Raw genomic sequence first — 16,104 nt, forward strand, 5'->3', positions numbered from 1 at the left:
ACACCAATGACCTTCTAGCTGTACCTAAAAAGTTAACGGTTTTTGAATTGAAAGCATTACATTCTGTGAAACAATTTTCTGTGAAACAAGCGGACACCACTCCACTTACAGAAGGTCTGACTGTCTCTGAGCGAAGTTTGTATACAAATACGAGTTTCTACCCTATGACTCAAACATTTTATAAGCCGGACTTCGCCACATTGACATTACATGTATTTTTGTGGCATAACTATATCCCACTCTTTTATATCATATTGCCAAAATATAACTCAGTAATTACAGTATTTATTTCCAATTCTGTTTAATTAATATTATGAAGTTAGAGCGATAACATGTTTGAGTTTGCTAGGCGTATCATTAAAAAGTTCCTTGGGCTTTGGATGTAGGAATTTGGCCAATTAAAACTGTGAGTGTAAAATGTCACCGAAAGTTTGAATACAGGTTGTCTTTGAACAAAGTTTTAACGTAGGTATTTTGATTAAGGAATTTATACTTAATATATATCACAATAAATAACAAATTTATGAAGGAATTCAATAATATTCACGATAAATTTCTTTGGATCAGCCTCAATATGTCAGGGGCCCGTTTATCAAAAGCTCGTAGCTTGTAATACAAGTGGAAGTCCCTTTCTAACAAAAGCTGTCAAAAAGGGACTTCCAGTTGTATTACAGGCTACAAGCTTTTGATAAACGGGCCCCAGGGCTCTGACCCTACATGTTTGTGCGTGTAAGGAACTGTTTGTGAATGGAACTCACCTGCCAATGATGGTTAGGCTGCATCGCCTCCGCGACTCCCACCAGCGGTAAGCAAGTGATCCCGACGCTGAACGCCATAGTCCTGGAGCTCGGCTCATAAGTGACCTGCTCTGGTGCGGATATCTTGTCAACCTTGGTGGTCACTGTCAGCTCGTTGGAGTAGTTGCTCTGTCCCTTCGTGTTTGTGCGTGTAAGGAACTGTTTGTCAATGGAACTCACCTGCCAATGATGGTTAGGCTGCATCGCTTCCGCGACTCCGACCAGCGGTAAGCAAGTGGGCCCGACGCTGAACGCCATAGTCCTGGAGCTCGGCTCATAAGTGACCTGCTCTGGTGCGGATATCTTGTCAACCTTGGTGGTCACTGTCAGCTCGTTGGAGTCGTTGCTCTGTCCCTTCGTGTTTGTGCGTGTAAGGAACTGTTTGTCAATGGAACTCACCTGCCAATGATGGTTAGGCTGCATCGCCTCTGCGACTCCCACCAGCGGTAAGCAAGTGGACCCGACGCTGAACGCAACAGTCCTGGAGCTCGGCTCGTAAGTGACCTGCTCTGGCGCTGGTATCTTGTCCACCTTCGTGGTCACCGTCAGTTCGTTGGAGTAGTTGCTCTGTCCCTTCGTGTTTACGGCTTTCACCTGAAGCAAGAGGGAGATAAATGTCTGGAATAACACTTAGCAAAGGAAGTAATTCTTCCCATAGCTTACATAAATCAATGTGGAGAAGACTGTCTATCAGGTAAGAACATCTACTTGCTCTATCGTCGCTTTTAACTGTTGCGTTTGAACACATGTATACTCCACTTACAAAAGGTTGGTAGAGCAGATGGAGCGAAGCTCTTGCTTTCTGACTATGTCTGAGCGAAGTACGTATACAAATACGAGAATACTTTACCCTATGACGGTATTCCCAATCAAAAATGTTATATGCCGATCTTCTCCACATTGGCAATGCTTTCGACGAAAAAGTAAGTCCTGCCTTCATCTAAGGCAAAGTTTGTATAAGAGATGGAAATTTAGTTAGATAGCACACGGCGTCTTTTTGCAGTCCAATCTTTGTAAATTTAGAAAATTTCTGTATAGCTAAGTCGATACTGTATCGTTACAGCAGAATACCATCTCATTTTAATAATTCTTCGTCGATATGCATTATGCCTGCGACTGTTAAGTCACAAGTGAAACGCGCACAGTAACCCCCTTATTTATAAAAGTTTGCAAGCCTCAATTAGTTAATTTATGTTTTATCCCCTTCTTATAAATGCATAAGTCAAAATGACAGATTAAGTCATATTTAGGGCAATGTGTTGCATATTTATTTATTAAAGTGGGCCATATTTTAAGGCGATGGTCTTAAAAATATGGCCCGATTCGAAACCCCCTTTAACAAACGTAGCAAAAAAATCGCATTATTATACAATCGCTGCAAAAAGTCGCCGCGTGCGTTCAGTGCACATACTCAAGCGTGTCCAAAACTTAGCAAACGAACACAAAACATTATCCTAATTGAAACGACTACTCTTTCTATTTAGCATTGAATGAAAGAGACGGAAGATTCTTCATCGACTTGTTGCTATCTCGCCTCAATTAGGAGAATGGTGAATGGCAAAAACAAAAGACGAATGAAGAGCACGCTCAAACGGTTTACCTTGAAAGCATATGTCAGATGCTGTCGGTAGCGATATGGATGGAAAAGAAAATAAAATCGTTAATTACATACCATCGCCCGCACTCTTAACTGTCCAGCGGTGGACTTTATACCTTTTTTAATAAGGTCCACCCATGAACAGTAAGTTAAGAGTGTTGCTGTTTGTATATCATAAGGTGGGTAATTTTTACTTTTTTTATGGCTTGATCACCAGATATAGTAAAATTAAGGATAAAAAAAAATCATGAATCCGCAATCGCAAGATTGAAACTTTCGGTCCTTGGTCGTCAGACACCAGAAAACTAGTAAAAGAAATTTCTACCAAACTAGTCTGGGTGTCTGGCGACCTACGAGCTGGCGCATTTTTTGCGCAGAAGCTCAGCCTCACTGTGCAGAGGGGGAACGCGGCCAGTGTCCTGGGAACAATGCCTCAGGCTAATTTAGGATTAGATTTAGTTTAATCACTGTTGTCAATTGTGTTTACTTTTAATAAACGAATTATATATATTTAATGGACAAAAAAAAAAACATTTTTACCAACAAAAATAATAAATGATCACCCAAAAATAGTAAATGATCACCAAATTTGAAACTACATTTGATGTGAAATGATAACCAATTTTTTACATCATGCTATCTTATTAAAGAAAATTACACCACCAAACTAATAATTGTTAACATAAAAACAGTAAATGATCACCAAAATTAAAACTCCATTTTAATGTAAAATTATAACATTTAACATCTCGTTATCCTATTAAATTAATTAATCCACTTCGTCACCTTATTCTAGTAGCATTTCGTTTCTGTAAGGGTCGCAGTTCTAACCTAACCCACTTTTCTAGTAGCAGTTCGGTTCTGTGAGGATCGCAGTTCAAACCTAACCTAACCAACCTTTTCTAGTAGCATTTCGTTTCTGTGAGGATCGCAGTTCTAACCTAACCTAACCCACTTTTCTAGTAGCATTTCGTTTCTGTGAGGATCGCAGTTTTAACCTAACCTAACCCACCTTTCTAGTAGCATTTCTTTTCTGTAAGGGTAGCAGTTCGGTGGCATAGTTGTTATAATAGGCATGTTAAAACCTACTTATTAAAAGTTTCATGATTAAATACGCTTTCATATAGAACATTTTTTAAATTTTATATTGTTCACAAGAAAGACGCTCGTTTTCCGGAATGTTTTGACTCGGCTGGTAGGCTGGTACACACTGTTAACTGAACGTTCGTGAACCTTGTTACAAAAGGCATAAATAAGGTCCACCGATGGACAGGGGCCCGTTTCTCAAAAGCTTGTAACTTGTAATACAAGCGGATGTCACTTTTTGACAGCTTTTGTTAGAAAGGGACTTCCACTTGTATTACAAGTTACAAGCTTTTGAGAAACGGACCCCAGTTATGAGTGTTGCTGTTTGTACATCTTTGCCACTTTTTACAAGTTAAAAGTTTAATAAACTAGCAACATTGAGCGTGCCAATGACCATGAGCCTTTTCTCCAGTGTTGCCGGTTTTGTAAAATTGTTACTTGTAAGTAGCTTACTAAAATGGCCCCCTGGGGCCCGTTTATCAAAAGCTTGTAGCTTGTAATACAAGTGAAAGTCCCTTTCTAACAAAAGCTGCCAAAAAGGGACTTCCACTTGTATTACAAGCTACAAGCTTTTGATAAACAAGCCCCATATATATATATTTTTTTTATCCTAATGAGGCTAACTGTACCTTTCATTATTTTATGTTTTCGAAATGACCCCTAATTCCATTTCACCCGGTATACTCGATAAACCTAAAGCCCGTCACAGACGGAGCGATAATTTATATTAATATACCGTAAGATACCTTAAAATATTTTATAGTATAGCTAAACACCACAGACGACAACGATACCAAAATATTTATCGCTCTCTGTCTAGAAACATACAAAAATATATCGTAATATACTGAGCTATAACATCATAAGGTATTTAATCTACAGATGCCTTGCTATGATATCTTTTGGTATATATTATCGCTCCGTCTAAGACGGCCTTAAGTTCAGAAAAGTTGTACAACTCTTCGATATCTATCATTCATAGTTACAAGTTCGTTCCGTTTCGAGAAATTGACTAAAATACACATGGGGCATATTTCGCCTGCACATGTACATGGCATTGATATATTGGTTTTTATTCTTGACTTGTATTTGACAGAGATCTATCGAAAAATTGACCTCGACGAGATTTGTGATTATTAAAAGTTAGGTACACAAAGCCTAAATGGTCTTGCACTGTGCGGTTTAAAGGGGCTCACTGACTATTAGTCCGCCGGACGATATCGGCCTGTCAGTTAGAACAAAAATTTGACAGTTCCGAACAACTGGCAGGCCGATATCGTCCGGCGGACTGATAGTCAGTGGGCCCCTTTAAGGCGGTTCCCTGAGCCAGAAGGCGAAAAATCTCCTTATATGATCATGTTTCTCTAAGAGGCGTTGGTATTCGTAGACGTAGAAAAAAAAATGTAGTTCTTGACTATATTATCTTTAATATCATAGCTTCCGATACACGAATTATGACACTTCACTTGATACAATTAATTCCCAAAGTAACCTCTAACTCGGACTTTTAATCCAACTTTACTCGGTTATTTATTATGTGATACTATAAACAAAAAAAGAAGAAAAACAATCTTAACTTAAATAGTAATTTAGATGTAGATTTTAGTAATTTTGGTGCAATAAAGAATATTTACTTACTTAATTTCATAGCTTTCGAATTTCGATATTGTAAGGTAACGTTTTTAAAATAATTAAAAATCGACAAAATTCGATCAAAATTGACACTTGGCGCGCATGATCTTTCCCGTTCTTGCTTGCGAAATGTGACAGTGACAGCGGCAAACCGATGGAACGGCCTTAAGGAATTTTCTCCCGCGGACGCTCCGGCTGCCGAATGAGCTCCGCCGAGGTTTTCCCGAGAGTGGCTGAGAGTCTATACAGTATGGGGTTCTTTAAAAAAAGAGTGTACACGTACTGGTTTTAGGGTTCCGTACCCAAAGGGTAAAAACGGGACCCTATTACTAAGACTCCACTGTCCGTCTGTCTGTCTGTCACCAGGCTGTATCTCATGAACCGTGATAGCTAGACAGTTGAAATTTTCACAGATGTATTTCTCATGAGGCTGTGATATAAATTTCACATATAAAGACTGTGGGAGCACAATTACCCAGTGGGGAGCAAAGTAGGCACATTTACGTAGATGAACTTTTGTCGACCTATCTCGTTACGACGTTAACACTTCTCACAAACTAAGTAGGTATATATATATAAATCAAACAAAATACCCTTAATAATTTGGTTTCAATAGGGCAAGGATATTAATCATACATACAGTGTACGCTATGGCTATGTCCCGGAGGGCACGAATACGGAATTTCAGTCAAAGCGGGCCCCAGATCACTTCACTAATAGATGGACCCTTTAAAACTAGCTGTCTCTACTTATTGGGTACACTGGGTCCCTACTAGGTTCTGCCAACGACTTTGTCTGCGTGGAATGATGATGATTATGATAAAAACCATCCTACGTCCTTCATCGGGCCTGAAACTATCTCCGTACAAAAATTTAACTAAATCGGTTCAGCGGTTTAAGCGTGAAGAGATAACAGATAGACAGAACAGAGTTACTTTCGCATTTATAATAGTAGTAGGGATATTAGAACTGCACTTCTACATGAAAGTAAAAACAAAAAAAAATATGGCCGATACCAAAATAATTGCAGTGAAATTAGATTTAATAGTTGATGAAATAATATTATAATTGATGTTGTCTTATTACACCGTACTAATACTGTTTTAACGGAGAACCATCTAGGGCAGTGGTTCCCACAGTTGACTGAGCTTCGACCATAATGCCATATTCTAAACTAAATAAAAACTGCCATTATGGGGCTCAACCTCAACACTTAGACGTCTTAAAATATTATTAGTAACGCTCAGATTTCCTTGTAGTAGTTTCAGGGCCCACTTGGTATTCGCTCCGATAGTTTGGGAAATGCTGGTCTAGGGAATTATCGTTCTTCATGCAAAAAGGTCCAATGTCGAGATTATCAGTCATTATTAAGTATACTCGTACCATATGCAATTAGCTTTGACCGTCTGCAAAATTCCATATAAAAGATGGTACCATTTTGAGGTTTTATCGGCAACGGCTTTTTCCATTGAAAATGCTTTATATTTCATTCACCTGGAGGAGGCTTGACAGGCCTTTGGGAAGGAGCCCCGGGATTGGACCCGGGTATGTCCTTAGATTACGTCCAAAAGAGAGGTATGCGCACTGTGAATGTCATTTTCCTTTGCGTGGTAGGGCACAGCACAGCGGATGTCATTCCAGATCTAGAGCAGAACCCAACTGGGGAAACCTTACTACTAAAAAGTCTACGGTTACCGTACCGTAGCAATTCGCAGCGATATACTTTACATGTAAGAAAGTATGTGCGGTGACCGCAACTTTGACTAAATACCTACTTAACAACGCGTTGTCTAGTAACTAAATCTGTGCACGGGCCTAGGATATTTCTTCCGCTTTACCTAATCTTATAACTCTTTGCGCATTTTCTTGTTTACTAAAATAATACAGCCTTTTGATCCGGAAATAAAATACTTTGATCCCCTTCACCGAACTGGACTTGTGTGAGTGATATTTAAGATTTTCAATCTATGTAATGTAAGAAGTATGAATCATTTTTAGCGTTATTTTAAGTTTATCTTAATGCACAAGCTTTTAATAATCTTTATATTCGAAGCTAACATAGTTATTTACATTATAAATACCAAAGATTACTTAATAGGGCATTCCCCTACTAGTCAAATCAGTTTCTTTTTTAGAACTGTCAAAACGATTTGTTAATATCAAGGGCCTGACCTGACACTCTTTGATAGAGAAAGATAATCTATTGCGATTCCTATAAGAGGAAAGAGAAAATAACCCTTATCACCGACCGGGTGGCATCATAGGTAGGAGGCGATGGCGAAATACCGAAATTTATAAGAGTGAAAGAGAAAAAATCCTATGCTGCCCAAATTTTATATGAATATTCTTTCTCTTACCCCCGGTCGCTCGGTGGGGCGTCTGTAACTACTTGTATATACTATTTCTAGGGGTGTAGTAGGTACAGCGCCGCCTGTTTCGGCTGTCACTCTAGCGGGCAAGTTCTTATCTTACGACTTAAATTTACCTCTCTATTACAATATTTACAATAAATCAATAATAACTATTTGTAAATACTATTGAAAACAAGGTATCTACCATGTAGATTTGTTTAGGAGAGTTTGCGATATTACGGCACATTTGCACTTGCTATCTGCAAATCTGCATGTCAGTTACTCCGAGAGAAGGCATGTGCAATTACGCCGAAATATCGGGAACACGCCGAAATATCGGAAACTCGCCAAAATACCCCGCTTTCAATATTAAGTATTTGTAATCTTTGTATTTGCTTACTGCGCAGTGTTTTTAGGGTTCCGTACCCAAAGGGTAAAAACGGGACCCTATTACTAAGAGTCCGCTGTCCGTCTGTCTGTCTGTCACCAAGCTGTATCTTATGAACCGTGATAGCTAGACAGTTGAAATTTTCACAGATGATGTATTTCTGTTGCCGCTATAACAACAAATACTAAAAACAGAATAATATAAATGGGGCTCCCATACAACAAACGTGATTTTTTTGCTGTTTTTTTCCGTAATGGTACGGAACCCTTCTTGCGCGAGTCCGACTCGCACTTGGCCGGTTTTTCAATAGTACTAAGGTATTAAGGGCGGTAGACGAGAATATACGAACAGTTTTTCATTACACTTATTAGGAAAAAAAAAGGAAAATAAATAAAACTTCTGCCTAATTTCGAACGTAAATTATAGTCCTAGGTCGAAATTTAAGATTTACGGACAGCATCGCCTACGTGTACGAGTAATAACACCTTTTACGAGCAAGTGTGATAAAAAAGAAGTTTATTAATTTGTACATAGTTCTAAACTAGGGTTCAATTTACATGAAAAAGCTGTGAGCGAAATATCAATTTTTGTTGCCACAAATATTTTCGAATAAATTCATATGAATCATGAAACCATTTACTAATATTGCTGTCAACCATTGTTCGAATGATAATTGTCTTGGTCTTAGTTCACGCCGTACGCTACGTATAGCGTTCTTTTTACAAGCTTTTATTTAACTTCCAATGTACCTATGTAGGTAAAATGTTTGTAAGGGTCAAATCTTGCAAGTTAAATTTGACCCACTTCCCGGTTTCCGATGAAGGTGAAAATTTGCATACATATGTAAGTCGTGTGACAATGCAATATTATGGCACCATCGAGCTGATCTGATGATGGAGACAGGAGGTGGCCATAGGAACTCTGTGATAAAACAACGCAACGCGTGTTTGGGGTTTTTAAAATTGTCTCGATGAGTATTAGTTGCCTGTGGAAAAAAAAGTACAGTCAGCGATAAAAGCTTGTACCAAAAATGAATTTTTTGCCAAAAACTTATTATAAATGTTGTTCTCTTCTCAAACAATGTGACGTATTGACGGACCAATATTGATGAAACTTTGTATATACCTAATGACCAAGTTAGATAGAGTACCTAAGATACGGAAATCTTAATAAGTTTCAACGTACCTTGAAAGAGTAAGAGTTGTGCTGATCCAATCTCGTCACATTGCACGGATTGGAGCGCCCGCAGTCATACTCCATCCAGTCCTGTGCCGCCGTGCGTTCTGCCACGCAATCCGAAGCCCCCGGAGCGCCCGGGGCTCCCACACGCCTGTATATCACGAAGTATTTGGTACTTGACAGCCCCCCGTCGAATCCAGCCTCCCATTGAAGGGTCACGTAACTAGGACCGATTTTTTTACTAGTGAGCGCTTTAGGCGTTTCTGGCGCGCCTTTAGGTTGTAATTTTATCTGTGGTCGCACGCTGCCAAGGGAGTTTTTAACGTTGCAGTAATAATCGCCATAGTCCTGTGGTTTTACATTTCTTATCTTCAGCACGCTGAAGTAGGAATCATTGTTGTCTGTACTAGTGTTTATTTCATAATGTCCGTCGGAAGACATTTGCAGTGGGGCCGTGTTTGAGCCGTAGAACCATTGGAATTCTGGCTTGGGGTACGCTTGCACTCGGCATGAGATTTCGGCGACTTCTTTAACGTCGTATGCTACTTTTTTCTGTTGCTTGATGGGTATTGGTTCATCTGTTAAAAATCATTGTAACGATTAAATAAAAGCATACAAAATAACAAGAGAGAAAGTGTGTGTAAGAAAACATCGCTGATCTGACTCATGTCACCATTAAATAAAGAAATTAATATATTAATCTCTTCCTAAATCTTTGTGAACTCGCTTTTGCCCGCGACTTCGTCTGCGTGGAGTTAGTAATTTGGGTAGCTTATTTTTTATCCAATCTGATTTTTATCGATTCCCAATACAAACTTCTACCGCCCCTTTTCATCCCTTTAAAGGATGACTTCTGGGATAAAAACTAGTCCTATGTCCTATGTCCTTCCCCGGGACTCAAACTAACTCTATACTAACATACATACATACATACATATAATCACGCCTATTTCCCGGAGGGGTAGGCAGAGACCACGGATTTCCACTTGCTACGATCCTGACATACCTCTTTCGCTTCCTTCACTTTCATAACATTCCTCATACATGCTCGCCGGTTTAGGGTGCTCTTGACCTGGCCTTTCTTCAGGATTTCCCCGATCCGCTATACTAAATTTCAACTAAATCGGTATAGCGGTTTCGGCGTGAAGAGGTAACAGACAGACAGACATGGATGAGAAAATTAATGAATTGCCTGTTAATTGGTGTAAGCAATTAAGCATACTATGGTCAAAATTATTGCCATTAGATTTTATCCAGGCGGTATACTTACTCTAACTGCTGGAACTAATTCCACGCAGACGGAGTCGCGGGCAAAAGCTAATAGTATTTAAATGCAATAATAAACTCAACTAAACTAATCCTATTTGATTATTGCAATTATAAAGTTTAACATACAGTGACACAATGAGAAGTTTAGAGCGTGCAAGTTTCAGCATAACGAGATAATTAAAACTTACGTTCTATCCGCAGATGCATAGTGGACTCGACTTTCTTGACTTCATTCTCGAACGTACACGAATATATCCCCCTATCCTCCGGCAGTAGGTCGTTAGTGCTCGGTCGCGCTTTTCCGTAGAATCTCAGCGTACTCTGCACGTTGTAAACAGAGTTTCTGCCCTCTGTGATATCAGTTTTGACTTCGTACAAGTTCCCGTCGAGTTTGATCTCGGAGTTGTCTTTGTACCACTTGATGTTCGGGCGGGGTTTGCCGAGCGCACTGCAAGTTACGGAGAAGTCTTGTTCGCCGGAGGGCTTTGTCATGTGGGGCTGGAGTTTGGCTTGGAATCTGGGGGGCTGGTGGACTTCGAGAGTTACGGAGGCGAGGTCGCCGTGGCCGAGCTCGTTGGTGGCCTGGCAGTGGTAGACGCCTTCGCTGCCGAGATGGGCGCTCGGGATGGTGTATTTGTTGCCAGTGGCGAGCACTTGGGGTTTGGCGTCGGCGGAGTCGATGTCGCGGAACCAGCGGTATTGGGGCGCGGGCCAGCCGGGCGGACGCGCTATACAAGTGAGGGTGACACCAGCGCCCTCCTGTGCTACTGGTCGGTCGGGGCTGACGCGTGCGGGGCCGGGCTTGTGGCGCACCAGTACAGCTACAGACGCGCTGCTGGCGCGCTCGACTCGCTTCCCATTGGTCGCGGATATGACGTTGATGGCGCGGCACACGTACGTGCCGGCCATGTCGGCGTTCACGCGCGTCAGCAGTAAATCGTTGCCGTTCTGTTTGAAGTCAGGTTTGCCTTCCATGGTCCATTCTATCGATATGGGTTCAGGATTGGCGGACACTTCGCAGTGGATCTTGACGGTGCCGCCCTCTTCAGCCTCAAAGGTTTTGGACTCGACGGTGACGGTGGGTGGGTATAGGACATCGACGAAGATTTCTCGCTCGCCGGAGCGCCCCAGTCCATTGTCAGCGGAGCAGGAGTATTTGCCTGCGTCCTGCACGGTCACACCCTGGATAGTGTGAGTGAAGGAGTTGGATATAAATTTGCCATTCCTCATCCAGGTGACGGAGTTGACTTTCGGTTTGGCATCAACTTTGCACTCCATGGTGGCGCTGCCGTCGAGTTCTACTCGCAGCGGATTTTCGGGGCCGACTTCGACTCGAGGGAAATCTGTAGACAAAACACATTTGGTTTAGTGGTTGTTTCATAGAACATCAAAAATGCACATAGGTAAGTAATTATTGTATTCAACCTCAGTTTTAAATAACACTTTGAGACGAGGTAACTGCCGAAAGTACTTTACTTTATACTTAGGTTTTACACAAGTCATCATCAATAACATTAGTAAGTACCACGTAATCATAAAAGAACATCTCGACGAGCTTCAACTCGATGAGGTTGCGTTTGTTTTATAAAAAAGAAAATTAACAAAATCGCAAAAGAAAATTGCGAATCACTTTACAGACTACCCTAAAGGATTCATATTTACATAGAAATGGGCACTACGTACAATATCCTTATTGCTTTTTGATTATTACTTTAGATAAGTAGGTACATGTAAGTGCCTAATAATAGCCGGCCATTTTAGTAATTCTTATGTATTATATTCTCACATTTTGTTTTATGTTATATTAAGTAGTTTCTTATACACATGTTACAAACCATTTTATATTCATTGGTTTTTTAGTGTTGTAGTGTTTCTTAAAAGAAAATACAATAGTTCATTTGAAGTTCCAGAGTAGTTAATGTAAAAAATAACCTAGATTCAGTAGATTCGCTCTGGACCCACGTCCCTGTAAATTTCTCCGAGAAAATTTGTTTAACGTTAAAATATTAAAGTAGCAAGCAAAATGAGTGCTTAAATAATATAAGCGTGGAGGATGCTTAAAATTGTTATAAATCGCTGGTTATAATACACTTTTTATATTTATAACTAAAAAGTGGTAGGTAGGTACTTATTCAGGGAAATATGAAGTAGATTAACTCACGTTTACGGGCGTGTATTTTGAAATTACCGCGTTATTTTAAATGTAAAACTTATTTTTCATACTTCTAATACTTCTTTATATTATTCTGACGAGGAGATGCCTGGCCAACCCCTACTAATATTATTATAAATAAGAAAGCACATCTTCATTCTTAAACCGGTGTACTGATTGAGATGAAATTTGGTATGGAGATAGTTTGAGGACTTTGAGGCCAGAAGGAAAAGGAAAAGATAAGTAGTTAAATATTTAATAATTTTGAAGGCATATACATATTGGGTATAGGGTTATCTATTATATGACTCGTATGGTTTAATTTTATATAAATTTTGACTTTATATAAATTAAATTTATTTAGTGAACATTACTTTCGATAAAGTATGTAAATTAAATACACATTTAATTTGTCGTTGCAATCATTAAACGGCACTTTCCGCAACAGGGCGAATATAAATATAAGTACGCTCATTAATTACGAATGCCTGGTAGTTTATCCCAAATGGAAACTGGCATAAAATATTGAAAGTTGTGCCATATTTCTTTCCCCGCATAAAGCGCATACTTATACACCGTGTTCACTGCTGATTTTAAATATCGCTACGGATCATGGCTAATTAGAGAAGTGCTGTATAAACTTTATCCAACAACTCTTATACCGAGTTTATATTTAAAGTTAATACTAAAACACATTTCAGATTTTTTTATGATCGAATAACGCTAACGTAAAACCTATAGTCCAGTACTAAAACTATGTTTCACAAGTTCAACATGTAATTAAGTATACAGATGTAGTGCAATCAATCAATGTCTTTATCATTTATAAAAAGTGGTACATAATAGAAGTAATTAAAAGATATTTACAGGTTCACATAATTTACCAACATCAGGCATGCAAAATATGGGTTGAAACATATAATATTCCGAAATTTAAAAACTACCATGCAAATCATTCCTATGTCAATACATTTGCTTAGCTATATACACACACTACACAGTAGCATTTTTGCAAATTGGAATGTCAGTTAATATAAAAGTAGTTAATAAGAATAATAATTAAAACTAAGTATGTCACCTATTAAAATAATGAAAATATCCATTTAAGGAGTAAAAACTATTCTCCACTAGCTAAGTTCTGAGTTTCCGCTTGAGTTCACTAATTATAATTGCATAATTGTCTGTATTTTCTCGGAAACGTTCGTATTTGTCATGCTACTTCAGTCAACCTCACTACTTCTTGTACCGAGACTGACTGAAATAGCAAGACACCTTCGTACGTTTCCGTGATACGATGGAAAATTATTATACACTACATCTACATCTGTAATTAGCAATGTTCTATTTAGTTTTGTCTGCGTTCATTCTTCCATTTACTTATATAAATATTTAGCGCAGAACTACATGCAAATAGTAAACGAAGTTACATGAGTTAATTTTGGACCATAGGTGCCAACTTTTAAACTATAGTCGGGTGATTTTATAGTAACGATTCTGGGTGAGATTAACCTACAGTCTAGATCTATGAGAAGCGGGATTTTAAAGTTTTTATTTTATTAGCGTGTGTTTAAAAATCTTAATTCCTGTGCGTTCATTGCATGTTTAGGTTTTGTCTGTCTACTCCATAACACGGTGTAGGATCAGAGAGTTAGTAATAACATTTACGAAATAGAACGCAACGTCCGAGAATAATTACGATTATCTTGTTTATATGAATCGGGCATTGCTAGTGATGGGATAAGGGCATTTCCCCGTTCCCATGTTTCTGGGAATAATTGCCAAACATAAGGAGTAGTAGGGTCCTTCACGTTTGTATGGAAAGAAATTAAACACTAGCCAGAAGAAGCGGCACCCGCTTTTTTTGTTATACTTATACTCGTTTTTTAGTATTTTTTGAAAATAATTATTAACTTAAATGTTAATATATTTTTCCTTTTTTATTGTGGGACGTACCACATTATTACAATCTATAAATTGTATATACAGATGTCAATCACAATGAAAAAATCAACGATGATCAAACTCTGGTCAACGTGGGACTCGAACCCACATCCTTGGATTGCCGGTCCAATGCGTTACCAATTGCGCCAGCTGACCATCCGTCAATCAACGCGAATTTAATCATTGCAACTGTGACGACGTCACTAGCGACATCTGCATATTAAGACCACCAGACCACCTGACCAGACCAGATGACCAGAGTTGATCATCGTTGATTTTTTCATTGTGATTGACATCTGTATATACAATTTATAGATACTTATTAACGTTCTATTGCCTCCTATTACACACAAACAAGACTTTAACTAATTTTTTTTTGCCAAGAAAAGGATCAAGCTTTTGAGACTTAAGGATCTATATAAGATTTAATGTAACAGAGTAGAATTATGTACAAAAATATAATAGGAGAAATTATGATCTACATATGTATATAATAAAACAAGTTAAAACAACTAAAACTAAACCTAACTAAAAAATTAAAATGTTTGAAATAAATGGCGTCAAATTAATTAGTCATTATCCGTCACATGGACATTTATCTGAATAAGTAGAGACAAAATAGTAGGCTTTCTAAGTTTCATGATTAAGAGGCCGTAGTCGATTTTGGAGCAAAAATTTAAAATTGATAGATTTAGTCGTTGAAATTATACACGTTTTGTTACGTAATATCTAAATAACAAGTATTGGTTTCTATTAGCACGTCTTCTCATCTTGCCTTTTAATAATGAGGTCGCGAGCGTGCGTCACCGGTATTATATGAAAAGAAGGGGCAGTTTTTAAAAATTCATCAAAAATTTATGGTGGTAAATTATACAAATTGATGTATAAGAATAGTTTCAGCAAATGTTGTAGATTGTTTAAGTATCAAAATTACGTTGAAATTAAGTCGATTTTCAGAGCAATTGTCACTTGTTTTGAAGTATTTTCTGAAGAAAATTGATTTCGTCTAACTTTCATTTACACTACTTCAAAGTCATAATAATAAAAATGTAGTCTGATAAACGTCGAGTACAGGATATGTGTAATACAAAATTACCATGTTTAACCGTCCAAACTTTACGAAATTTACAAATAAGAGCGACAAAATCAGTGCTTTACGCGCGTTTACCTAAACGTCCATCAGAAAAGCAAACATTACTAATTTAGTGAGTCTGTTTTCAAAAAATTGATCTGATAAAAGGTAAGATAAGAAGACGTGCTAATAGAAACCAGTATACTTGTTATTTCAATTAGGTAACAAAAGGTGTACAATTTCACCGACTAAATCTATCAATTTTACATTTTTGCGACTAAAATCGACACCGGCCTCTTAAGCAGGAAAAATAAATTAATATCACAATGTAATTTCACGTAATTTTAGTAATTTCCCCGAAAATCCTGTACTGTCTACAAATCCGTAAGTTTTACCGTAAAATGAATTTAATATTAATATTTAAGTGTTAAACTATTATTGCTGTCATTCAGTTATCGCGCATTTCGCACGTACTTGTCCGTGCATCGTGCATGTATTGTCGCGGGAGAGACGCACGATAACTAAATAAAATGAATTCATAATTTAATATTATTCTTAATTTTTAATTTTAATTCTAATGTTTCACAGCTTTTATGAGCCATGTTGCTTGATAAATAAAGTACACACATATATATATATA

General features: G+C 38.2%; 2 protein-coding genes, 1 long non-coding RNA gene and 1 other non-coding gene across 4 annotated transcripts in view; 1 reads left to right on the forward strand and 3 right to left on the reverse strand.

The window, feature by feature from the left end:
- The window catches only part of LOC134745333 (RNA polymerase II transcriptional coactivator), a 107,550-nt gene extending 105,156 nt beyond the window's left edge, over positions 1–2,394 (reverse strand). Inside the window, exon 1 of the mRNA XM_063679359.1 lies at positions 2,391–2,394. The gene's annotated coding sequence lies outside the window, so the exon portion shown is untranslated. The remainder of the gene's footprint in view (positions 1–2,390) is intronic.
- The window catches only part of LOC134745382 (uncharacterized), a 120,853-nt gene that overhangs the window by 59,933 nt on the left and 44,816 nt on the right, over positions 1–16,104 (forward strand). The gene's annotated exons all lie outside the window — the stretch shown is intronic.
- The window catches only part of LOC134745361 (hemicentin-2), a 210,234-nt gene that overhangs the window by 33,816 nt on the left and 160,314 nt on the right, over positions 1–16,104 (reverse strand). Inside the window, exons 5-7 of the mRNA XM_063679392.1 lie at positions 10,488–11,642; positions 9,037–9,608; positions 1,197–1,391 (exon numbers count right to left, since the gene is read on the reverse strand). Coding sequence (XP_063535462.1) covers positions 1,197–1,391; positions 9,037–9,608; positions 10,488–11,642 — 1,922 coding nt within the window. The remainder of the gene's footprint in view (positions 1–1,196; positions 1,392–9,036; positions 9,609–10,487; positions 11,643–16,104) is intronic.
- Positions 14,477–14,548, reverse strand: Trnaa-ggc (transfer RNA alanine (anticodon GGC)). Its single transcript has one exon. It is a non-coding gene; the product is annotated as a tRNA-Ala (tRNA).

The sequence above is a fragment of the Cydia strobilella genome, chromosome 1 (assembly GCF_947568885.1).
Source record: "Cydia strobilella chromosome 1, ilCydStro3.1, whole genome shotgun sequence".
NCBI lineage: Eukaryota > Metazoa > Arthropoda > Insecta > Lepidoptera > Tortricidae > Cydia > Cydia strobilella.